Genomic DNA, 25,939 nt, shown 5'->3' with positions numbered 1-25,939 from the left:
ATGGGACTTATGTGTTTAAAGACAGATGGAAATATAAGCTTTTCCTTTGGTGAGGGTCACTGTCTGATGTAGCAATACTTCTATCAACTTTCATGAAACCAGGGTACCCTTATGTAGTCATTGAACTTCTTGCTACCCATTTCATTTCCTTGAAGATACTGCCCAGATTCACAGATAACTTCTTGAAGAATGTTACTTCACCACAACAGCTTCACATTTGATTAGAATACCTTATAGCATTCAGGACATCTTTTTCTCCAGAGTGAATTAAATACACTAGCAAATCACCAAGCTGATATGCCACTTTTCCTCACCTGTAAATGAATACTGGTCTGGGTTTCCTGTGTAGATGATCTCCTCTTCAGCTGGACACACACCTTCCTTTGTCTCCTTTTCCATAGCTTTCTGTGAACCTTTTATCCACGCACAGATATTTTCCCTAGGGTCAAAGTCACACTTTCCACAATATGCTGTTGCTTCCATGGATGAAGGACAAAGGATACTAGCCTTGCATTCTTCTTTTACCTAAAGAATATACATACAATTTTAATGCATTTTCCCTATCTTCCTTTCTTTACAGACGCTTCATACAAACGAGGCAACCACACTGAGTACCTTGGTATTTCTAGCATACGAGAGACCCTTTCAGTCTTGGGCCTGTCTACTGTCTCTGATCATTAATGCTTTCATAATCCTTTCTAAAAGAAATTGAGTTTTCTTTGTAAGGTCCCTGCACAAAAACATCACAAATTTTAAGCACTGGAACCCCAAACAGCTAGGTTTGTTGAAAGTAGAAGAGTCTACAATCAAATGAGAAGAACAGGATTTTATCCCAGAATTTGAACATTCCACCCCTGCAAGGGCCAATATCCAGTGGCAAATCAGTAGCAATTCCCAGCCTGCCACCCAGCCTCCCAACAACACAGAAGCGAGCTCTGTGCAATTCCTTGGCAGCTTTCAAGAAGTGAAGACCCTGTTCATGAGTTATATTAATCATGCCCTCTACCATGGCACTCCTAAACAGCAGTTCTCCTGCAATAAGAGGCCCTGCACAAACATTGAGGCAGATGCAAGATTTAACCCATGAAGAACAATTCACAGAAATAGAAATATACATTGAACACCTACAAGTTTCCATTAAAACTCATGAAATAATATTTCCATCAGACCATAAGCTAGAGTGCAATAACTCTATAAAATATGGGCTGTTGCAGGAAGAAATGCACTGCAATATTTGCTGTAAGTACTTCTGCACATTAGGCTACAAACTTTAGAAGGGAAAACGAATAGTTCATATCTAATGCTTCCTTAATTCGCATAGTGAAATTAGTTTGTTGGATGATTATGAAGTGTTAGGTAATTTTATTTTCTAAACTTGGCACTTTTACAGAAATTACATTGTGACAGATATCAATATAAGATGTACGATACAGATGGGTTGTTTTCGCAGAAAACATACATTGTAGCTCCAGGACATGTCTCAGAATATCAGTCCTTTTAATATTAGTAATCTGTATACATCAGAAAGCCAGCACTGCTATCTCTCTTCTACTGAGGGTAAGTGAAATACAAAGTGTTTCCTTTGCTTATACATTATACCTAAGGCCTGGCTCTAGCATGTTATATACCAGAATTCATTAACCTATTGTCAGCCATTTTGCCTTGCATAAACTAACAAAATGCACTGAGGAACTGGAGCTGACTCATCGCAACGCTTGGATCCGCTCTGGGAGAAAATTATTCATTCAGTCTGAAAATGAAGTGACATGAAAACCTTGACATGGAAAGGAGAAGGTGGAAGAAATATTTGTGTATTATCTTGGGAGACAAATGAAAAGCAATACAGCAACACCCATATGGGGCTGGATTTGGTCCATCTTTCTTTTTACCTCAGTGATAAATTCCGCAATATCTAACTGACTGCCATGTTGTTGAATTCACAGAAACCCTCTCTCTTCCTCCGGCACCCACTTCCTCTTTCTCTCTCTCTAAATACAAATATATACATAAATATATATATATAAACTGGTTTTCCATGCTATGGAGGCTGATTTTCTTAAACAGAAATTGAAATAACAGTTGATAGTATTTTTAAAGCTTAGATGCAACACCAAGATGCTACTTCACTTCTAGAAGACTTTCACTGATTTCAACTGGAGTTGCAAGACTTTGCAGCTCTGAAAGTCTGGCCAAATTGTTTCATATTCACACCTATAATCACTGGCCACTCTCTAAAATGTTGGAATTAGCTTTTATGGCCCTTTGTTTATTTTTATGAAAAAACTGAGTGAAAATAATTTGTTTTATTTATTATATATGAGAGGCACCAAAAATACAATATCCTTATTATTGTTAAGAGTTATAAAGGGACCTGTCCCAGTTCTACTGAAATTTATGCCAAAAGTGCCACTGGTTTTCTGTGAAATGAAGATTAAGTCCATCATAAAAATATCAACTGCTTAATTGTTATTTATAACTTTTTTTTAAGGAGGCTGAGGAATCCATGTCATACAGACTGCCCAAATTGAAAAGTAATGGTATTTTTACACTCGAGAACTGGCCACTTCAATTTCCACTTCCACTCAAGTGACACCATCAGGAATAGTGGTCACAGAATTGAAACTGGCTATACATGCCAGTCTTGTTAGCATGCCAGCTTTTAGCCACTGTACTAATCTGAAGTGCTGGGCAACACTTCACAGAGGCAGCTAATCGTTATTAATTCCTTTAGAATTCATTGCAATAACATCAATCATGGTGAACTCATTTGGTATTAATATGGATGTAATGTGAAAATGAATAATGCACACAAGAGTTTTTATATTCCTATTTTAGAAAAATAGTTATGAACAGTGTATTTCTCTTTCCATCGTCAAATCAGAGCTACCAAGAGATTTTCTATCAATTACCTTCATCATCATTCCAGCTGAAATCTTGTCAGAGCAAACATATTTCAAAGGATTATATCCAACTCCATTACAGCATTCTTCACTCTTTGGAATAAGTTCAGTCTCACAGCATTTTACTGGCACTTGGTCATTCTTTCTAACATGTGCTAGGGACTCACCACTGGAACCTGAGCAGCATATGGTATTTGACATATTCACATATTCCTGCCCACAACAGAACATCCCTGAAACAACAAAACATTATATCTGAATATGAAATGTAAATAATAAATAAATAGAAAGATAAGAAAGGAGAAAACTCAGAATGCAATAAAGTTTGGCAGAAAACCATCAGCCTGGGATAGCAGCTGGAATTATGCAGAATTAGCTAGAGTGAGATTAAATTCTGGATGTGAAGTGACTAAAGTGAGAGCCCTAACTTCTAGACCTGCTTGAAAAAAAAAATAATTATAGGAATAAACAGGGATCTCCTAGAGTCAACTCACACCCTTCCTGAGCTTGTGTTAGAACCTCTGCTACGAAATATCATACCTGGGTACTATGCACAGCAAGTCAAAGACAGACTTACTGCAGAATGAAGAAATTCAGAAAGCTTCTCTATGTATTTTCATGTCAGGTCTCATTCATTTCCCTTTATATGGGTAGTCTTCCAACCAGCGAATCTTAGTATTCCAAAAAGTTCCACATTATATTTAATGTCTTAAAGTGGGCGTTCATATTATGTTATAGAATTGAATAGGTGATTTTCCAAATACCAACAGTGAAATTTCAATCCCCTAATAGAAAGAATTACTCTTTTAGAAGTTAACATCTAAACATAATTTTCATTTCTATAGTGGGATTGATAACCTGTCAAAATTAATTCCACAGTCTTCCTCTATTTTTATTAATTTTATTTTAAAATGAAAAGCTCATCATAGCCAGTATTTATATGCAGGATTTTGTAATTGTAAATTACCAGGTTGACTCCCACACCATGGAAAGGGGTAAATTCTCACTCTGAACCAAATGCTATTACCACCTCTGAAACTGGAGATGAAATAAGTGTTATTACTAATTCAGCCACAAATATATCATACAAAAAACAGGGTTGTGATATCCTGCTACATCTACAAAATAATTTGTATTTATCACAATTTCTGTAGTAGGTAGGTATTTAAAATACATGCAAAAGTGGCCACTTTATACTCACTGCCATTTATTACAGCAAATCTCTCTTAGAAATTTTCAGTCTCATTCATACATAATGAAAATTACTCTTTAAGGCTAAGATCCTGACAAAGTATTCAGAGCATTTCATTCAAATCACTGGAATGACTCAAAATAGCAAAGTTACTTGCATATACTATCTATTTTCAGGACTGATTCCATTCACAGAAATCACACTGGGTTCACCAGCTCTCCAAGAGGTAAATATTTCCTCCTGCTCACACCCTTTTTCCAAATCATCCTAGGATTCTACCATATTTTAAGGAGAAAATTAATGCAGAAAACGACTCAGTTCAGTACCAACAACCCACTCAGATAGCCCTGAGGGACTTCTGACAGGCAAACTAAAATTTTGATAATGAGTTGTTTTTCTATTGAAATAAACACGGCTGTATTCTTTCACTGTGAACCTCATCTTTGTTTAACTGAATTAAATTTTTCAGCCAAGATTTCACTCACATAACAAGAAGTGACTCCCTTTCTAGTTTCTTTGGTAAACCATTACTTCTTTAATTATTATCAACCTTGTTCCAGTGTGATAAATTGCTAATTACTTAATACCCTAATCAGCGTTCATTCTTTGCACAGATAAACTGTGACAGCGCCATTAATTTAAATAGTAATTTCACTTAATGGCCAGAACGGCACACCAGATTTTTATGCAGCATTTTCTGAAGACTGCATCCATCACCGCAATATTCTGACATAAAGATGTCTGACGTGCACTAACTCACTTAGGGAGAGCAGATGTTGCAGAGCAGAGTTTGGTAGTAATTCCCATAGTGCATCACTTCAGCATGAATGAGCTGCAAAGGCAGAGGTAGACAATCTTCTGAAACTGCATTGCATAGCCTTTGACCTTTGCTTAATTTATCACGTGTAGCACTTGACTCTTGAACCTTGACACCTCAAATGTACAATTTTAAATATGCTCCAAGAAAAACAAAAATAGGACCACATAATACTGATGGATCGATTTGACCTCTAAAAATCACTTCATTCAATTACTTAAGGACCCAGAAATTCCTATAAACCCTTGCTGAATTCAGCAAAATACCAATAAAGAAAGATTTTGTTTGTAAATCAGCTGGAATATGTGTGTCATGCTTTATATATTTATGTTTCAAACACATATAATGCATCACAGCAAAAAGAAAATCCATGGGCTGGAAAAGACACTTCTGGCTAACAGTGATTTCTGTCAACAGTTATTTCATGTTCATCCCCAGCAAGTGAAAAAATTTACAAACATAGCTGAGTGATGAATTACTAATTTAGTAAATCTGCAAAAGCAATGCTTTCAAAAGGAAAAAATGAGTATTAAAAGGCTTAGTCTTTGGAGCCAGAATAGAGGATCAACAAAATACAGAGCCAGTGCACATTGCAAACTACTCTAGAAATCCTTGGCTTACATGTGGGTATTGCAACTATTAGAGAACGGGAACCACAGCAGCACAAAACATCATCCTTCCTGATCCTGGGATGTCAGTACAGGGGCGTTTTATTGGCCTTTTTTTTTTTGCAGAGAGAAAATCCAGGAGCAGTTTTAGCTCACATCATGCTTTACAGCCAGAAAGAGACAACTTTGGCTAATCACTTTGCAGCAGTGGGGCTTGGGGAGGATGTATGTATACAGTGGCATCACTGCCAGCCTTTGCCAGTAGATGTCTCTGTGGTCACCCCAGCTAAATAAGGCCATCAAGGGGTGAAAAAAGAGAGAAAAATAAAATGTAAGAAAAGAGAAATTAAAAAGAGTCAGAGCAATATGAGATGGAAAAAATACCTCTTGTTGCAGGACAGACCCTCCCAAAAAGCTGTTCAATGACAAACAATAAAGTTCTACTGTTCAAGCCCTTAAACCAACGTACACTGCATCCTGGGTCTAGATTCTGCAAAAACGTGTTCTGTTTCTTTCAACAGAACTGGTTATGTGCAACAATAAGGCTTTGCACAAAACTTGAGCTTTTACTGATTATGTTTTTCTCTCCTGATGTTTTTCAAAGAACTAGAACTTGCAAACAAAAGCTTTAAATTGTCATTATATTTTTAAACATGGCATCCATTGCCAACTACAAAACAGAGCATCAGAAGCATTTCAGCTTTTGCATAAGGCTACCCCTGTTACCTCTACCCCTTCTAGATGATGGGAGTAGCTTTCCAATTACCATATTCTTGCAAAATTCTACCTTCCCATTTGCCAATGATAAGTAAATTTGTTTTTATGTGAGAGTATTTTTTCCATTAGATTCATTACAATAATAGGGATAGAGAGCAAATAGATTTTGTGCCTGGCTTGTGCATTTTCATGATGTAGCTAGCAAGGCTGTATTACGCTAAGAAATTAAGCAAAAACCTATTGAGCATGATGTATATATGATATGATAAGAAACCACAGTCTATTCCATGCTTAATGCAAAGTAATATGATCTCTTTTCAACTGTGGCATGAATTCATCATTCAAACGTGTATTTGTGTTCAGCTGTATGATGGCTCGCAGCATAAAGTCCTCACAGCAAACCTGTGAATGATGAAAAAGCTACTGTTTTCTTTTTTAATACACAAAAAAATGTCATCATGACCCATTCTCAAGAAAAATGGTGTAAATGATAGAGTGCTATAGGTTAAACACCTTTTAAAAAGAGGAGTATAAAGCTTTTAAAAATATATATATTTAAGAAAAAAAACTGTTAAGAATACATATATACTGAAATGAAGAACATAACTTTCATCCCAAGATACCTGTATTACACTCCTACACAACTCATCTGCCCAGAGAGAGCAGTAAAAACATAAACGCTACCCCAGCAGTTCTGTTCCAACAGCATCTGTTAATTCACTCCATTTATAAAATACATATTGACAAAGACAACTGAACTGGGACCAGGGAGATTTGATTTGGTGTGAGAAAGTCAATTCAATGTGATTTTGTTAAAGGGCTCCTGCAGGCAAATAAAAGAGTTTAAGTAATAAAGTACATAAAGAGATGTTTTATGAGCCAGCTTCGTCTTGTGGCAGTCATACAATTCACTGCTATGCAAGAGGGCCTTGTTCAGAGCTCATATTGTGAGACCTGCGTAGGTGCCGTGGATCAGAGGCAGTTAGGGATCAGACTGAGGGGGAGCTAAAATCATGCAAGCTGTGTGGCTCACAGAATACACTCCATGATTCACCACTGTAAGGGAAAGGTGGCATATAAATCGCAGAAAACATTGCAATGACTATTTAGTTCAGCCCTTTCCGACAGTCGACACAAAACTATGGTACTTCTAAAATCACGGTGGCTGAAGGAGCCAGTGAATACAAAAAAATAAGCTGAAGGAAGAGCTAATTTTTGCAGAAAGAAGTTCAGCCTTCAAATCTGGATAGCTAAATTAGTTATACCAGCTAGATGGTCAAACTGATATGCCCATGGCAAAAGCACTGCATCACTAATCTTGGTACATGAGGTAGAACTGGGTACTAAGCCTTCATTATTTCCATGTTTAGGAATTGGGCTTCCCTTCCTGATTGCAATTGTTATTGAAGTCTTTTTGTCAGGTTGAGAAAGCCTAAGGCTAATGGTATATAATTTCTCTAAAAACTGCGGAAAGAAAGGACATATGAAAACACCTGAATAGGGTTTGTAATGATACTGCCAACCTCTTTCACCAGCTAGTCACACAGTGCCTTACAAGGAAATAAGGTTCATATCATGCTTCTGAGAGATTTCCTGTGATGTGCAAGAGATTAACAGGTGAATGGGATACACCAGGTGAACAGGTGACTAGTGCTAGGTAGTGATTTTTGTTATTTTTAAATAGCAGTGGGTTATACTGTATTTTACCTCTGTGTAGATGCACACGTGAGGGACATGTCCCACCAAATAACACCATCATCTTAAATACCTAGAGGACTAACCACGTATCCGCAGAGCCGATGGAAAATCCCTGTACTGGGAAGCAGTGGGGCACAAGGTGGCTAACTTTAACCTCAATACTAGTCTTCAGGAGGGAACTGGTCCTATTTCCTGACTGCAATAATGGAAGACAGCGCATGTCTCTTGTATTTTCTGGAGTGTCTCCAGACCCCCCAGCTTTTTGACGAAGGCAAAGAAGAAGGGTTATCATAAGCTCACCATTTTGGAGTCCACCAGAATGGCTGAGTAAAGCTCAACATCACTTTAACAGAATTGGCATAATCACCTTAAGTCTGAGTGTGTCACTGCTGAATGGCTAATGTTACAAGAGATCTAGGAAGATGAAACCCTTTTTTTTCTTGAGAACTTAAGAGTTTACCTGCGAGAGGTCTGTGCACAGTCCCCTTTTCTTCATCACCACAACAAATCAAGTCTGTACTTATCACTTCTCCACCACAGCACTGCTGATTAAAACTGTCATGGAGTGATCCACCACAGCAGATTTGATTCCCTGATGTGGAGTAAGGCATTCCCTGGCAGCAAGAGTCACCAATTCCAACTGAAACTCTGTTTGGCTCTTCATTAGGGCAACATACTTCTCCTGTCAATTTAAGAATAAAATTAAAGATTTTATGCATATACAGCTCTTGAAATGCATGAAAGGCTTTCAGCTGATAGCAACAAGTATTAGTCTGGGGCTGCACACCAGTAACTTCATGTACAAAATGTTCCACATGAAAGCATGGAATCACTTGGCACTTTAGAATGCTATACAATTATATATTTATTTGTAATAATAATTAAAGAAACATGCATTCATGAATTCAGGGCTAAGACTCTGTAAGACATCAAAATGCAAGCATGACAAAGGCAAATTGAGAAGAGCAAGAAAAATTATGTTTGTAAATATAGTAATTATACAGCAGAAAACTTGTAAGTATAGGCAGCTACATAGTAAAGAGAATTCATTCTCACTATGATTAACAGAACAGTCAGTCTATTTATTCTCAGCAAAAATTTCCTTGCCTCCTCAAAAGTCATTCCAAACTTGTTTGAAGGACTGATTCATCTTGCTGAAAGGGTTTTTCAGTGTCATTCAGGCCTTCAACTCCCAAAGAACTTAAGGACTGAGCTAACTCTAAACATTAGACAACACCATCAAGTTCAGAGCAGCTGGCTGCTACTTAAGCAAGAGCATCAGTCTTTGCAGCACAAGGCCATAGGGTAAGATTGTCAATTAGACTGACATTATAATGGTGGGCCATGGTGGGAGAAACTGTGTGCTATGAACAGAGTGGATACTGATTATTTGTTTTACAGTGGAAACAAAACTGATGGTAAATGGCAATAATTTTCATTCACTACTGTCTGCACTTAATCTGAACCAGTGTTCTAAGAGTCAAGTGACTGTATTATCTTTCTCTGTTGGAAGGTTTTCTCTGGCTCAAAACATCAGTGATGCAAGACTTGGAAGAGTAAGTTAAGTTATTGCTTTTAGTGATCATGATTAAAATATTTGGATTCCTGGTGGTTTATTGAAGAAATGCATTTTGATTTATCAAATTCATTTTTCTTGGTGAAAGTAATATCTCAAGATCTTTTCCTCTGAAAATTTGGAAATTCCAGATGGGCAGCCCTAAACCTGATGCAGTTTTTGTCAGATACAAATATATGATGAAATTGTAACATACAAGAGAGAACACTATTTTCCCTCCCCCAAATTCCTTGTCAAGGAGGGGGCCAGGTCGTAGTAGTAATATTTGTTCTGCTCTGCTTTAAGAATCTATTCTCCCATCTTAGTTCTGGGATGTATGTTTGCACTTCTTCCTGCACTAGTGTTTCAGAAACTGAGATTCCTGCCTTCCTAATTTGTAATCTTCTTGCCTTCAGCACAGTGTGCTTCCATACATCTAGAGCTATCAAGCTGGCCAAACAACATCTGGGAAATATGTATGCTTAGAGAGTTTCCTGTATAAATAACTTTATCAAATAAAGTCAATAATAAACAAAAAAAAGATGAGAATGAATTTTTAGAATATAATAGATAGTTTAGATTCTGTTTAGATTCTTCATCACATTTTCCTGCATTCCTCAGAATCTAATTCAGTTACTACACAGAGAAAGTATTAAAACACAGAATGTAGCTTACATCTATTGGAAATAAAACTGTTTTTTTAAAGAACTATTAGACATAAGACACAAAGGATCAGTAACCTTCTCATTAACCTCTCAAAATGGGATCCATTCCAAGCTAGGCTTGAAAATGTTCTCTCTCTGAAAACTACCATGCAGTCTTGCCAGTTAATTGTTATCCTTATCAAAGAATGACCCACATTAACATTTAGCTTGAGGTTATTAGCATATTTATAAAAAGAAAAAAGAAAAAAGTGACCAATATTGTTCATGTTGTTGCCCTTTAGAGAAGGGAAAGAAGAGAATGCAATAAGTATACTTAGAAAAAAATGTTTAAAATCGTGTTCAAATATTCAATGTTTCATGCTTGTAGACTGCTGACTGAACAGGAACTACTTTCATATATAAGACATTTTGTTTCACTGTACTTTTCTTTCTTGGTGTAAACAACATTAAGCTAGTTAACATAGACCACTGGATGGGGACAGAGGTCACAATATAATCTTTCCATTTCAGTATATTGAGATTAATGAGGCCAGCAAAATACTCCTGTCTGCTTCTTCCATGTGATAGCATTTTTCTGATGACATCATGGAAGGCATTCTAATATTGTGATATATGAATTACTTTTCAAGGGATCAGAACTTGGGATGTGCTGAATGCATTGGCAAAAATTCAAGTATTTCTGAGCCTAGGGAATGTGTGCCAACTCATGAGTAATGGAAGTGTTTTAGCTCTTGACCTGACAATTGCCTACAAAGAGATATATGCTCTGAACACTGCCCCCGAAAGGACTCTCCTCCCCCTTTTCTTCCTCTCTCCCTGTTAAAAAAACACCAACAAATAAGAAAACCAAACTCTGGACAATAGAACAGAAGTGCAGTTTTGGTAAGTTCCTAAACTGTCCTGAGAATAAGAAAGGGTACTCTCAGCCTTAAGACAAGGATAAATTTCCATCAAAGATAATATATGTGAGATACTTAGTTTGATCTGTAATGTGGGTAGAAACAAACAGCAGAACATGCACAAACAAGTAGAAGTGAAGTAATCTCTAATATCAACCCCAAATACTAACACTGTTCCATAACAGAACTGGTTAGGGAAAAATCACATGGGGTCAAGTCAAGCAGAGAACTAAAGTGCACCACTAAATTGCCTGATGGTGTTTCTATTAAGCAGAACTGCCCTCCCCATTATGCGGTAGTTACTGCAATTAAGTATAGTTTGGCATAAATTAGATCTCTGGGAAATGACCCAATCATCAGGTTTTATCAATTAAGCCTTTTTTGTATAAATGGAGTGTACCGTGTTTAGGAGACAAAGTCAGTGCAATTCTCTTTGCTTATCCCACTGAGCACAAGTCTAGAATACATCTAGAAATATTGATAAATCTCACATTTATTGCTATGTATCTGCTCTCTTTGGTTTAACAGATACACCGACTTTGTTGTTTTGTTTCTTTCAAGCATTTGAAAGAAGTTGCCACTTACCTGCTAATACCCTAGTGTAATAACCACCACAGCATCGATGTTTTGGTTGCACAGCATGTATCTGACCACCACAGCAAACTCCTGATGAATTAAGAATAGATGGAGTGTACTTCTCCTCGCAGCACTGGAAGCCAGGTTTACTATCATGCAGAATCCCTTTACAACATACCTAAAAGTAGTTTATAAAAATCAGTAAGGCAGTATCTGTTAAACAGAACATAATGTTTTCACTGACAAAACAATGTATACGAAAAACATGTACAACACACCGTAGTACTGATACTAATATGACTGCGGACAAATAAAATGTAACATGGCTAAAATCCTGTGCCCTCCAGCGTTATTAGACTTCAATAAACTACAGTACATCTGACAGAATGCTGCTATTCTGTGGTCTTCAACCATACTGCACCTTAATAAAATAGTCCATTAATATGAATCATCTTCATATGCCTTGCAGGCTGTTTGAGTCACTCAATGTTGAATATATTGCAATATACAGATATAATCCACCCTCACCCTATCTTTTTCTTTTCCCCGATTCTTTTTATTTATTTATTTATTTAGCCATTTATGATGAGACATGTCATCTGAATCCCTTACAAATAAGAAAAACAAGATTTCCCAATATGAGCTCTTGGGTCTTCTTTTACATTAAAATAAGTGGAATTGTCTTCTTATAACACATGATCACTTATTTATGACCACAGTTCTTCAGACAATGTGATCTCAAGAGAATATCATTTATATAAGGATTTTTTTTTCAAAATAAAATTTACATGGAAATGAATTTTGAAAAGGCCTTTTAAATGTAGACTTCTTTCTAGGTGCTGTCGAGAAAATTATATGCTTGAACAATCAAACAATTATTTGTATACTTACTCCTGTGTAGATAGAGTGACACACTGTATACATAACAAATCATACAGAACAGTCACTAGAATCATTGTAAAGTGTAACCTCAGAACCTGCAGTCAGTGCAACCTATATTAGCTAGAAGGATGCCTCTTAGAGCTAGATGGAAAATGCGGTTGGTAGTACAGCACAACTACTTAAACAGAGTTGCTCCTCTGTTTTCTTTTGACACAGAGCACTTCCAGCCTTTATTTTAACCATGTTCTAAATCAGGTCATCTTAGCAGCAGAATGAGGAAAAAAGTGTCCCTCTAGAAGGATCTTTTATTTACCTACACTCAGGACATGGACTGATATGTGAAAAGTAAAGAACTAAATAGGGTCACAATAAGAAATCCTAAATGTAATACATATTACATTTAGAATATTAACATAAATGTATACATACAAGAAAAAAATGTTTACTTTATTAATTTTGTGAATTCATTAACAAATTCCTTCTGATGTCCACATCAATACACCATGCTTTGTTTTGTTCCCTTTTGAATGGCATTTACTCAATCACCCCAGGAGGATTTCATTTCTGAAGTTACCATTTGGCATATATAGCTCAAAATTAACACGGGGTAGGGCAGAACGTAGTCTTGTCTCCTCACTGTATTTTGAGGTTTTATAACCTTACATGTTTTGAATTGTCACACAGTTTTCTGCTTGCCAGTGCACTTTCTCATTCAGCATCTGTGTTTTAGACCACTGACCTAGTTGAATTTTGTCATTTTCTGTTCAAGAATTTTGAGTCTCTGTAGATCCCATTATATTATTTTGCTGTCCATCCTGTCACTGGTAATATAATCCAATCTATGAATTTAATTAACCCACTGGTTCTTTCTTCCAGATCATTAGTTAAGATGTCAAATAAAACTCAGCTTTGCACCTCTTCTATGCTTCCTTTTTTTTTTTTTTTTTATGACTGGCACATACTCCACGCTGATTTTTTCTTAATTTACAATTGGCTCTAAAGTACCTAGATTACCTCGTCTCTCTACACTTCCAAGTCATTTAAAGGCATTTTTGATGATATCAGATCAAGTAGTATTGTGCCAGTGTCCTCAGAGTAAACTACATCTACCAATAATTCTTGATACTTCTAAAGAATGTCCTCTACTCTTTTAGTGTATGCTTAGCTTGAGACACCAGAGCCAGTAAATACTCTATCTACCTTCACAAAAGAGGCCAAAGACACATTCCTTACACATTCTTGGTCCCAATTTGTGTGCTCTTTGGGATTGTGCCTCCCTCTGTGATCTGTCTAACTCAATTTCTCTGCTTCTTTTCATGGATCTCATTTGTCATTCCCATCCTGTTTCCTTCTTTTCACCATCCTTCTTGGACACCAGCCAAATTTCACCTGAACACAGTCTTCCTGCTCTATACAGATTAAAAAAAACCCTGCACATCTTTGCATTACCCAGGCTCAAGTGCTTGAGTAGCCATTTTATTTTCCACGGGATGTTTCCAGTTTTAAGAAATGCCTCTTCTCTTGTCAATCCTCCACAGAAACAGCTGCTCTGCATATTTCACACAAACACTGGGAGGGCAATTTTATTACTTACTATAAAGCTTTTTGATTGGAAAATTATTTGTAAGAACGTATTATCACTAATGTCTCCTTGTTTCCTCCTGAATTCCCTCAAAAAAATCATCAGCTGAACACCAAGCTATGTTCCAATAGCTTCAGCAGCTAGTTTTCCTTGTTAAAAATGATTTAAAATCCTCAGCATTTCTTAAGACCCCAAAGATAGCTTCCAAAAAGAGGTCCAGTCAGCTCTAAAGCACATTCAGATTCTCATCTGACACTACCGATTGATATAGTTGGTGCTATTATTATGTAGCTCCATAACATCCTCTGCAGTCAGCCGTAAATTGTGAAATAACACTTTTTTGGCAGTTCTCTAAAGACAGTTAGTTACTATCTGCATTGATATTCAGCCCAAGGATTCTGCATTATCAATCCATAAAATAAAATGCATTCAAGTAATGCTAAAATTATGTCATAGACAAAGAAGAAAAGCAGATAGATTGAAAGTTATAGTGGCTAAAGGTTATTATTATCTCATCCTCTTAGATCTAAAAGTGACAGTCCAAACTGGATGTTCCACTGTAACTCTGTATGTGGAAGCAGAATCCTTGCAGTGATCAGATACAGCGACACCAACATTTTAAGCAGGTCTGAAATCTCGCCCTAGTACAGAGAATGACATATGCTTGCTAACCAGGTCTTTATTATCTGTGGAAATGACGCAGAAGACTTATCCTTACCTACCATGGGAGCCCTTAAAAATATTGGTAGACTGAGTTATTCACAGATCAATCCTGTAGTTATCCTACCATTCAAGCACACAAAGGGACGGTGACTCAGGAGCACAGGGACTGGAAAGGGCCAGCCATAAAGGCTAACTAGGATACCTGAGAAAGGCCCAGCTAGCCACGACACTAGTGCAGAATAGCTACATACCTAATCTGGAAGGCAGGATTACACAACTTTTTAAACAATTTAAAAAAGTACATTGAACTTAATCTATGCAACCCTTTTTTAATTAAAATTGTGTCAGCCCTGATCCGTCTGCTTGCTGAAGACTTTGCTGAAGGATATTATCTGGCCTTATGGACACATGCCAGTTGAGCTAGGACTGATTTACTCAAATAAACAGCTGTGCTAGGCAGCCATGTTTATCCTTCTTGTCAAATGCTTGCTGCCAGAGCCACTTTGTGAAATAGCAATTCACAAAACACTCTAAGGAATTCCTATTAGCTACTAGAGTTCATTAAAAATTTCTGCCTGTGGAGCAAACACCAGAGTAATGATTGACCTATCATGTTCTCATGTGAGAGGGAATATTTTAAATTAGCAAGAATCATTCTTTTTTACTTAAATTATCCCCAAATCTATATAAAATTCTGCCTCTTTTTTGGTAAAATCCTTATTTTCCCATTCCTTTTCTCAAACTGCTGTTCTCATTTAGTAATTAGTACAGCCTTAGATCAAAAATCCACAAGCAGAAATCACTGTTATTCTGTTAAATTTCTACACATTATCTTAATAAAACAAGTTTCATTTCATGTTTTTCAGGTGTGTTACAACACACACTATACCTGAAGTGTTATCTTTTTAGAGGTTCTCTAAGCCTGAAAGAACTTGAAAAGACTTTGCACAATACTGCTAGCGTTAATAGTAAATCTCACATAAATATTGATGGAATATCCTTCTTTAGTGTCTAGACGTGTTAGGTTTCACTCCTGAAAACCGTGTTTGTAAAGCTAAATTTAAAGCCACGGTTTTGCTCCTCTTGTTCTTAAAGAAATGAGTCCTGCTGGTACTTTTAACAAATGGCCCATGTTAAATCTGATGAGCAAAGGGTTAAGACTGTACTTCCTAGTAATGTCAGAGTTAAATTTGATTAGTTCATTAACTGCAGATTTATGTAGCTTGTTGCTACTGAAAATAAAAAGTCCTCAAGCTGTATTAATACTTTCAATCAGGACCCATAGAGGCACTGAACTGTATGCTATGACTACTGTATTTTACTGTTGATGTTCATACTCATGAGCCATTGTGTACTGAAATTATTAGCCTTTATGCCACTTCTTTAATTATATTTACCTGTTTAATTATTTTTACTGTATCAGTCTCATTATTTTCAGAGCTCATGTCAGGATCCCAGTAACAACAGAAGGACAGGTTAGTAGCTACATGGATAATGAATGAATGCTTTCAACATCAGTACTTAGATTATCCTCCCTGCTGGGTGAAGCTTGGGTACATTCTATTGTTAATTGAAGTACATCTCTATTAGATCTTGCAGTGCATTCTGTAAGCTGATGTCTGGTTTGCAGTTTCAAATATGAGTAGAATTATGGATCACACCTCACTGAAAATGGCTAGGAAAAAGACTGAGTTTTGGCAGCTTGGAAAAACCTATGCAGCACACACCTGTTACTGAAAAAGGTAGTCATATGACATAGGGACCTTCCTGACGGTCAACAAAATTCATCACGGGACTGTAATCTCAGCTATTATGCAAAATTATAGGCAAAAGACTTCCCAAATTTTTTCTGCATTCAGGAATTATAAATTCACCCAAGTCTAATAATAAGCACTAGGATAAGGATACCAGCCACAGTATTTCACTAAATTTAGTTATAACAACAAAGATTCGTAACATTGAACCAGAGCACCAGAAAACAGCTAGAACCAAGAAATAAGGATCTGATCCAAAGCCTCTTTAAAACAGTGGGAATCTTTTCTGGTCTTCATTAGGCTTAATATTAGGCCCATATGAGTCCATGAATGTGCATGTGCACATCTCCCTTGTAGTGAAAAGGTCATTTGCTCTTTTAGAGATTCCCAAGATAGCTCTGAACAAGTTGGTTTGTTTACACAGCACAGTGCTATGCAGAGATACTAACTTGGATCTCAAATGCAGCATACATATACTAGTGCAACTCTGCACCCAGGCTAATTAGTGCTGCCTTTCTGACAAAACTACGCTACTTAGTTAGCTGGAGCTAATTCAGCCAATGTTGGCTCAAGAGTCTCTGCATCCCACTCTGCTGCACAGTGAAAACACAACCTTGTATTCCTACTACTAAAACACTTAAGTTTGTATGGATGGAGGGGAATGTATTTTGGTGATCTATCATGTAGATAAGAAATGGTAACAAATCCTTCCCCTGCTGCAGTGTCCTGATGCTGCCAAGTGTCACCCATAAACCCATACGGAAATCTTAATAAATAACCCAAAACAGACCGCCAAATTATTTTTTTTGTATAAATGGCCTAGTTCTCCTCTCACTTTATGCTTTTGAATTCAAGGAAATTGTAAGAGGGAAATTAGATCTACTGTGTCTTGTATACAAAGTGCAATAAATAAACCGAGCAAAATGTCAGTTTCCTTTTTGAGGAATCCACAACCTGTTTGTCTATCCAAACTATGTACATATGCTTTATATGCCTTCTCTGACTAGTCTATCATCAAATTTGATATGCATGAAAAGAACATCTATGTGGAAAGATATTTACATATGTAAAGAAGTTGTAGAACGGGTTAAATGAATAACAAGCATTTTTATAATTGTTATGCCTCATAGAGCACTATACAGGAAAGAGAAAGAAACAGAAAAACAATAATCTGTTAAGTTTACCCATTATATCGATTCTGTCCTAATGGAATTGATAGCTCTCAGGAATGGGACAGCTCTTCATTTAGTAGAGGAGATGCAGCAGTTGTGATATGAATGTGGTTTGAATGGCTTCAAACCAGCCATTTCCAAAGGACAAGTTCTGATCACCAAATGCATTGTAACAGTTAAAGCTAGCAGTAACTTCTTGGCAGTCTCTAGAGGGAAAGCAAGAATAATGTAGGCTTGCAGCAGTATTATCATCCCTGCTAGAGAATGTCATCTTTACAGGTCAGAATTGAGCCATACTGTCGGATTAGAAAGATGTTGCCACATCTGTTCAGTCTCCTTGACTAACAATTCACAGTAAATACACACAATTAAAAAACAAAATGAAAAACACTGGTAAAACACAATCTATTTAGAGAGATGCCATCTTATTTTCCTAAATATGTCCAGTAGGTCCACACAGTAAACCAGATGAAGCACCAGGAGGGGAATTTTGATCAAGTCACCTACAAAAATTACTTTTATGTCATTTTATGTATGTGTGCTTCCTTCAGTTTCCTGTGGACTTTCCAGGTATTTATTATATGTTCATTACCTAACCAAATAGGACCCACTCCTAATCATAGTCTCTGACTACCAGGTGTAAAGAACAAACAGATAAATGACTCTGTTCTTATTTCCTTACTGCTGTATGAGTACAATAATACTCTGTTACAACAAAGGGTAGTAAAAAGGCTGAAATTAAAGTTTGTGAAGTGTTCATAGATTATAGAGAAGAGCACTTTAAAAAAAAATGCAAAATTAATTTTAAAAAAGTCAGGAGGCTATAAAAATAAATGGACATTCTCCAAGCTCAAAGTTACCATAAACTTGCACAAAGACTAAATAAGTAAAAATGGAGGAAAAAAGCCCTCTAAAATTAATATAATACAAGTTTAACTCATCCACAGACCAAGAGGTCTGCAAAAACATCTACTAAGCCAAAATCCTGAAATAAGTATATTTACTTTTTAGAACCAAAGACTGCCCATAATTCTCCTGCAAGGTTTCAGAAATACATGCGTATAGTATTGCTTTCAAGGCAACCCAAAAGCTAAAGCTGTGTCAGCTGGAATAATTTATATTTTGATCTGAACCCCTCAAATAACTCACTTCCTTAATTACTGTCTTGTTTGACAGGGAATCTTGTGAATATATATTGTTTGCTTTAGTCACTGAGCATGTGATGATGCTTTTGACAAATAGGGACACTATTTCATTACATTAAATCTTACCTTCAAACTAAGAGTTTTCTACCTCATTTGTCAATAAAAACCATTACAGACTCCTACTATGCTATTGATCCTACTCCTAAACAGGAACTAATATGAAGATTAACCTGAAAATGGCCATAATTTAAAACCACATCTGACAAATCACAATGGATCCCACTCAGAGCTGCTCATCATTGTCATGTAACAACCACCCACTTGTAGCTGAATCTAAATAGATTTTCTGTACAGCAGAATCTAGTCACTCAATCAAGGAAAAAATTGAAAAAAAGCTAATCATTCTAATAACCACTATTTGCCATGAAGGTTTTGAGGAATGATTCCACACTCAGTGAGAAGCTTTAGAGTTTTATTGGTGTTTTTGAAATTCTGCATACACCTAGAAACTTTCCGATGGCCTTTTTGTGGTCCAGTGCAATCACTTTATGCCAATGGAACCATATGAACTACCATCATGTACTCCACAAGTAGATATCTGAATACTTGAGTTGACAAAGAATCTCCCTTAGCAGTTTACATTGTCTGATATGTGGCATATAGCTGAGCAAAACTGATTGTTCCAAGTAGGATACAAAAATACACACCAAACCCTATATAAATATACCCCCACCAAGTAAATTCACACAATGGGATTGAATGAGCAGATCCAAGAAGCTGGTAGTGACATCACATCTCCATTACATGCGGTTTGTGAGATGTACTCTGGATCAAATTCAGCCTGATTCTCTGGGCTGAATGTCTGCACTATGCATGTGGATCAAAGCTTTCTGAAGGGAAGAAACTTTGGGTACATGCTTGGGAGGTCTGTGGTGAGGTGGCCCACAGACTGGTTTGGAACCTCCTGTCCCCATCCAGAGCTGGAGTGCATTTAAAGTGTTTTTGAAGCAGAGGTTCAAGCTTCCTCTGACAGGGATTTAGTTTGCATGTGTTAAAACTACTTTTAGACTGAACCAGCATGTAGTAAATGAAGATGACCTGTGGATTCACTTCAAAACTGCACTATTTCTCCAAATCAAATTGTTAATGTAAAACACATTCATAAATGCTAACCAGTTCATTAGGGCATTTCTTCTGAAAGGAGAAATAGTCAGCAACCACAGACTTAAGACAAGAAAATCACTTGTCATCAGCAGACTTCTATGTACACTGCTAGATATTTTCACACAGCTATCCATATATTGAGCTCAAACAACCAATTTGATTTTAAAATGTTTCCAGAAATGCATCAGAGCCTTGATCTTAAAACATCAAAGATGCAGAACCCACCACTTCCCTTCCTCTCATGACTAAAGAGGATTGGTTTACATATTTATTCCTAGAAGTATGATTTTTCACTAAATTTCTATCTTAGGAATACACACATACCTTTGACTCTGGATGATAGCACTCTTCTCCACAGATATTTTCATGCCTTTTACATTCTAGGGAGATGCACATTCTATCACTTTTGTTGCTCCTTGGACTCTTTGCTGAGGTACACCTCTGCCATGCTTTACGTAAGAGATTATATCCCAGGATAATGCCATTTGGCTGTCCTGGTGATGCCCAGCTGATTTGAAGAGATCTAGAATAAGCACAGAATTAACATCTGTTAAATTATTTAAAGTAACATTGGTATTAATGTTTCTATTGATACTTATATTAAAGTACTAGCCTATAATGGTTCCATTTTATACTGTCCATATAACATGAAATATTTTGAAGTGTCCAAAACCCTCTTCTGGATGGCAATTTTAATAGCTTCTTTAATAACCATGTATTTGAAAACAGTATCAATATTTGATAATAGTCTGGGAAAATTAATCATGTGAGCAATCAAAATCTTTAAATATCATACTAAAGGTGGCTAGCATTTCACCCATTTCAATTTAGTGGTAGGAAAAAGGAGTCAGGACACTTTGTTGGTGCTATAGCAAAGATGTACATGCGCTACTGCCAAGGCTGAAGTGGGCCATTCCATGCTCAGACACGAGCCTGGACAAGGAGCGGGAGCAAAGCACCATCCCCTGCCCTGTCAGCTGTAGCCAGTGCAGCTTACTCTCATTGCACTCAGTCGCAATTGTGAACAGCTTTGCATTCATCTTGCCTTTTCCCCGCTTTTAAAAAACTCTACGAAAAATACATGTTGGTCTGAAATTTCTTCTTCGATATGAAATTAATAGAAAGTAACAACAGTTCATTCATCTACTTGAGCTAGACAAGTGCAAACACCTCCTGCAGGTACACATGCTGATCTCCTCAGCCTAGAGGCAAATATTTTTGACTCTTTTGAAAAATACTTAAATGGATCTTTTTTCAGAATAATATAAAATTGCTACATTTTAAAAGCTTAGTTTTACTGTAGCATCAATAAGCACTAGTTCTCTTCTATGCATAAATATTTTTATTGACAATTGGAAGTGAAAAATGCAAGTCTTTATCACGAGTAAGACTCAAGACTTCTGACTCTGAGCAAAAAGGTATGATTGCAGAAGACTCCAAAAGACTGTCTGTAAAACAAAATACTGTTTTTGATTTCAGGTTTGCTATCAGACCATCTTCAGTTTAAGAAAGGAAGTATCTTAAGGAAAAAAATCATGTTAAATTGTAGTATGCCTGTCATTACTAAAATGTGCAGGTGTGGGCTCCAAAATCGTACTTAGCATTACAAATTTCCTTTTTTTTTTTTTAATCAAAGATCTCAAAATCGACAGAAACAGAAATATACTCCTCTTGCATGCATATTTTCAGATGTATCTGTTTACATGGATATTTCAAATTAAAACTTGATTCATCTCTTGCATAATCTCTCTGGATTACAGAGTTACATATGGCACCAATTTCTTTCAGCATGACTTCCTTATTCAGATAGAGGGTAGAAGATTCCAATGTATGACTTTTGCTACATGCAAATCAATAGGAGGATTTGCAACATTTTTTGGTATATACTATGCTCCAAATATCTCTTTTAATCTCCATGTCCCAATTACACAGCCACTGTCAGAATGCTAGTAACATCATAAATTAGCATTAATTTAAAGTGAAAATGTTACAATGAAACAGCAGCTGCTGAGATAAACTTTGACATCTTAACAGAATAAAAATAACCAAACTATTATTTCACTTCCTTGAGGTATAAACACATGAGTATACACAGCAATAAGTATTTGGAGAACAGGAATTAATGTCACCTGTGAAGAAATAACTTCACAGGTGACTTGTAGAGTCATCATTATTATTCCAAGCTCTTCATCTGAACCATAGACTTAATTCCATATTCTGTATATAGCTATTTTCTACTCGCTACATATTCTACCATATGTGTGCAAACACACAGACACACACACATCTACATTTAAATGATGTTACAGGACTTGACTTAAAAACAAAAGCAGGAAAATATATTGTAAAATTTCAGAAAAAAGATAAAAAGAAAAGGGAAAGAAGGCTAGTACTTCAGCCTTTATAGCTACCATTGCAACTCTCTCCTAGTCTTTGCACAATATAGACCACAGGAGCAAAGAAAGCATTTCTAGCCATGTTTTTGAATGATTGCTTTCTGTAAGTCTCATTAAGACCCTCAAGGGTAGATTTTTTTGCAATTTTGCAAGTCTTATTTCTCTTTAGAACAATCTCAAATTATACCTAATAACTGACACAATGATTTGAATGTTTTGCCTTTGCTGTAAATCTCAACATTTTTTTTCCTTTCTAAAAAGCAATCTTTATTATTATTCAATTTATAGATACATCTTTGGGGTGGACACAGCCTAGTATCATGCAAACCTACAGTGGCACAGATAAATCATGATGCACAGAAGCATACTGACTAGTGTTACTGAAGAGTATGACTCCATATGACCTTCTAATAGAGCCACAACTGTGTTCACTCACAGAAAAGCAGACTCTGTCACAATTTTATGACTGTTTCTGTTATAGTTATGTCTACACCTTCTGATGCTTGCTACCCATGAAAAATTGTGGTGTTTTTGAAAGCATCACAGCAAGAACAATGCACAGCTCAATTAAAAAAAAATCAGCAGGGTTTTCATAGATCTGAAGAGGTGAATGAGCCTTGCAGTTTTTTGACACCCACCATCTTGACTAATACCCCAGGCTGAACTGAGAACCCTCTGGAGCAGATGCAGATTTACTGGGACACCGTGGGTACTTCTGTACGCAACCAGCTGTAGCAGCGACAGTGCACATGGTTACGGAGCCTGCCCATCCTCTCTCTTCGCCTGGTTCGCCCTGGTTACTCCCTCTCAGATAAACTGGAATTGTGTCTACTGCTGGTAAGTGCCCACAGCCTCAACTACAGAATCAGACCTGCAAATTCTACAGATTAGGCACAGATGAACGTATAACTTCTGGCATGTTAGGTATAGTCCCTGTCTGCCCAGAGAAAATTTCATTTCAAGCATGTGCAATTTATAATAGTTCAAATGCTGCATGACTGTGGTCAATGTGACAAATATATTAAAGTAGGGCTCATCTTCCACAGAAAATGCAGCCTAAGCAGGTAATTGGGTTCACAGAAAAGAACTGCTGCAGACTACAATGTCCATGAGGCACTGCAGCAGTACCAGAATAAAGAAAATGTTTCATATGGATCCACCAGGATAAATTTACTTTTGGTCCAACAGACTTAACTGAAACCCTTTGTTCAAGCATGTCAAGACAATTCATTCACACATTTCTGGGTAGAATTATTATTTTTTAAAATTCATGAAAAGTATCAGTATTTCAGAGTTTTGTTATGGTATCAGACACATTCTGATAAGCCCAACTTCGGAAAGGAAATTCTGGTTTTTGCCTGCTTGAAGTATCACCAACCCCAAGGGTCCATGAGTCATGAAAAGAATTCCTTCTGAACTTTTTTAACCCAGTAACAATGGCTTAACCATGAAGATTAAAAATATAATAAACCCTCACTTTTGCATCTTGAGAGCAAAGGTTGAGTTAGTCTCATCAAATACAAGGGCTAAATTTAAAAATCAAATCAAATCTGAGAATCAATCAATTTACTCTCAAGAGCAGGAATAAAAAAAATCACAGAAAAAATCACAAGACTCACATGACATTCTTAAGGTAGGGAACACTGTTATTATTAATGGCCAGTGGATCAAATACTTTCCTCATCAGGAGATCCCACATACTGAATAATTGCTTCAGCATTCTTGCACAACAGTTAACTACTAGCTGTATCACGGACAACACTGCTAACATAATTAGAGAGGCAGTATGACACAGCACAGGAAGTCTGATAAATTGCATTATGCTTCTGTTGGTACAAACTTCTTCGAGAAATTTTTATGTGCCTTGTTCTGTGCATCACTGAGTGGAGAGAGTGATGAGGTTTCCTCCACAGGGACACTATCTTGAAAGGGGGAAGTGCTATAAAACAAGGCATATTTGAGAATACCGTGTTTGTGTTTTGCCTGTCTTCTGGACAATTTTGATTAGCTGGTCATAGACTGGCTGGATGTCATTCCATAAAAATCTGTCCCAGCATTTCCTATTCATCCATACAGCTATGAACTGCTTGCTTTATTGTGGTATAGTTTCCACCAATTTTCCCAGTATGGAACAGCAGACTTACTGGTCTTTTAGTCCCCCAAATCCCTTTGGAGAAATCTGCACCACATTGTCATCTTCTGTTCCTCCAATACCAAGATCAATCTAAAGGATGTTTTACACAGCACGAGAGTTTGACAGTTTCATATTTGAGCTCTTTAGAACTCCCAAGTAAATACCATCATCCCAAAAATTTATTATTATGTATTTTATCCATTTGTTCTAAAACCTTTCCTACTAACATATTATTTTGACATAGTTCCTCCACCTCATTCCCACCACCAAAAGCATCCGATACAGAAACCTTCCTAAACACCCTGATAGTGAACATCAAAGCAAAGATTTCACCTAGTTTTTCTGCCATGGCTTATCTTATTCAAACTTTTCTATTACATCTTGACCAGGTTTTATGGTTCCTCCCAAAATGCACAAAGGTCTCTTTACTTTGTCAGGAAGCTCTGAAGAATTTTCCCTGGTTTATCCCATGTGGTGTTTACAAAGCCATGAACCCTTTAATTAAGCACTTATGCACAGAATTCCTCCCAGGGTTCATCTACATTGTACTTAATTTTCTGAAAGGTACAAAGCTGCCACTAAATACTGCCATTAAAAAAGTACCCAAACATGCCGTATTGCAGAGTGAGAGAAGTATTTTAAAAGAAACCAACTATTTTCCAACACACCACAAGAACTTCCCCCACTACACGAAACTTAAATCGGCATCCACATGTATGCAATACTCAGAGAACTGTCTAATCTGTGCAGTAAAATACTCCTCTTTAGAGACAAATCCTGAGGTCCTAATTCAAGGAAAATGCATACTCAATTTTAATAGGACTTATCTTTACCTAAAGATGCCTTCCTCCCTACACCCCAAACAAAACCTAAACAAACAATCTAACAAAACAAAACCTGACTTAGGACTTCAGGATTGGGTCCCATACTGTTTTCTATTTGAAGTTTGGCATTATAAAACAATCATTCCAGGACTGCGACCTTTCGTGCCAAGTTTCAGCCTGAAGCTGAGTTATTAACTGTAAGGGGTGGAAAAGTAAGGTATTTATAATGGCTCTGGTAGTATAACCTTCATTAGAACAGTTTGGATGGAGCTGCTATCAGAAAGACTTCTTAGAAGTTGGTTGGTGAAATTATAATTTATGTCATGCAGCACCTTGAGGCAAATTTTCAAACAATTATTTGTGAATGCTACAAAGACATTATCCTACAGCATTCTCATCAATAACATAGCCCCCAAACTGATTCAGAAGTGGAAAAAATGCCATGATTCCAATTAAAGACAATAAACTGCATGATCTGTATTATATCTCATCTATCCCATGAGCCTAAAATGTAAAAATGCTTTTTTTCTCTGTCTGATGGCAGATATGTATTAAAATGTCCTCTTGTCTATACAAACTGGTGTTTTTTTCCAAGC

The 25,939-nt window shown here is 36.7% G+C and overlaps 1 protein-coding gene across 1 annotated transcript in view; it reads right to left on the bottom strand.

Annotated features, from left to right (window-relative positions):
- The window catches only part of USH2A (usherin), a 409,459-nt gene that overhangs the window by 86,669 nt on the left and 296,851 nt on the right, over window positions 1–25,939 (bottom strand). Inside the window, exons 47-51 of the mRNA XM_013949903.2 lie at window positions 20,314–20,512; window positions 11,637–11,805; window positions 8,393–8,614; window positions 2,910–3,133; window positions 315–525 (exon numbers count right to left, since the gene is read on the bottom strand). Coding sequence (XP_013805357.2) covers window positions 315–525; window positions 2,910–3,133; window positions 8,393–8,614; window positions 11,637–11,805; window positions 20,314–20,512 — 1,025 coding nt within the window. The remainder of the gene's footprint in view (window positions 1–314; window positions 526–2,909; window positions 3,134–8,392; window positions 8,615–11,636; window positions 11,806–20,313; window positions 20,513–25,939) is intronic.

The sequence above is a fragment of the Apteryx mantelli genome, chromosome 3, assembly GCF_036417845.1.
Source record: "Apteryx mantelli isolate bAptMan1 chromosome 3, bAptMan1.hap1, whole genome shotgun sequence".
Taxonomy (NCBI): domain Eukaryota; kingdom Metazoa; phylum Chordata; class Aves; order Apterygiformes; family Apterygidae; genus Apteryx; species Apteryx mantelli.
This window is presented reverse-complemented; position numbering and strand designations above follow the sequence as displayed.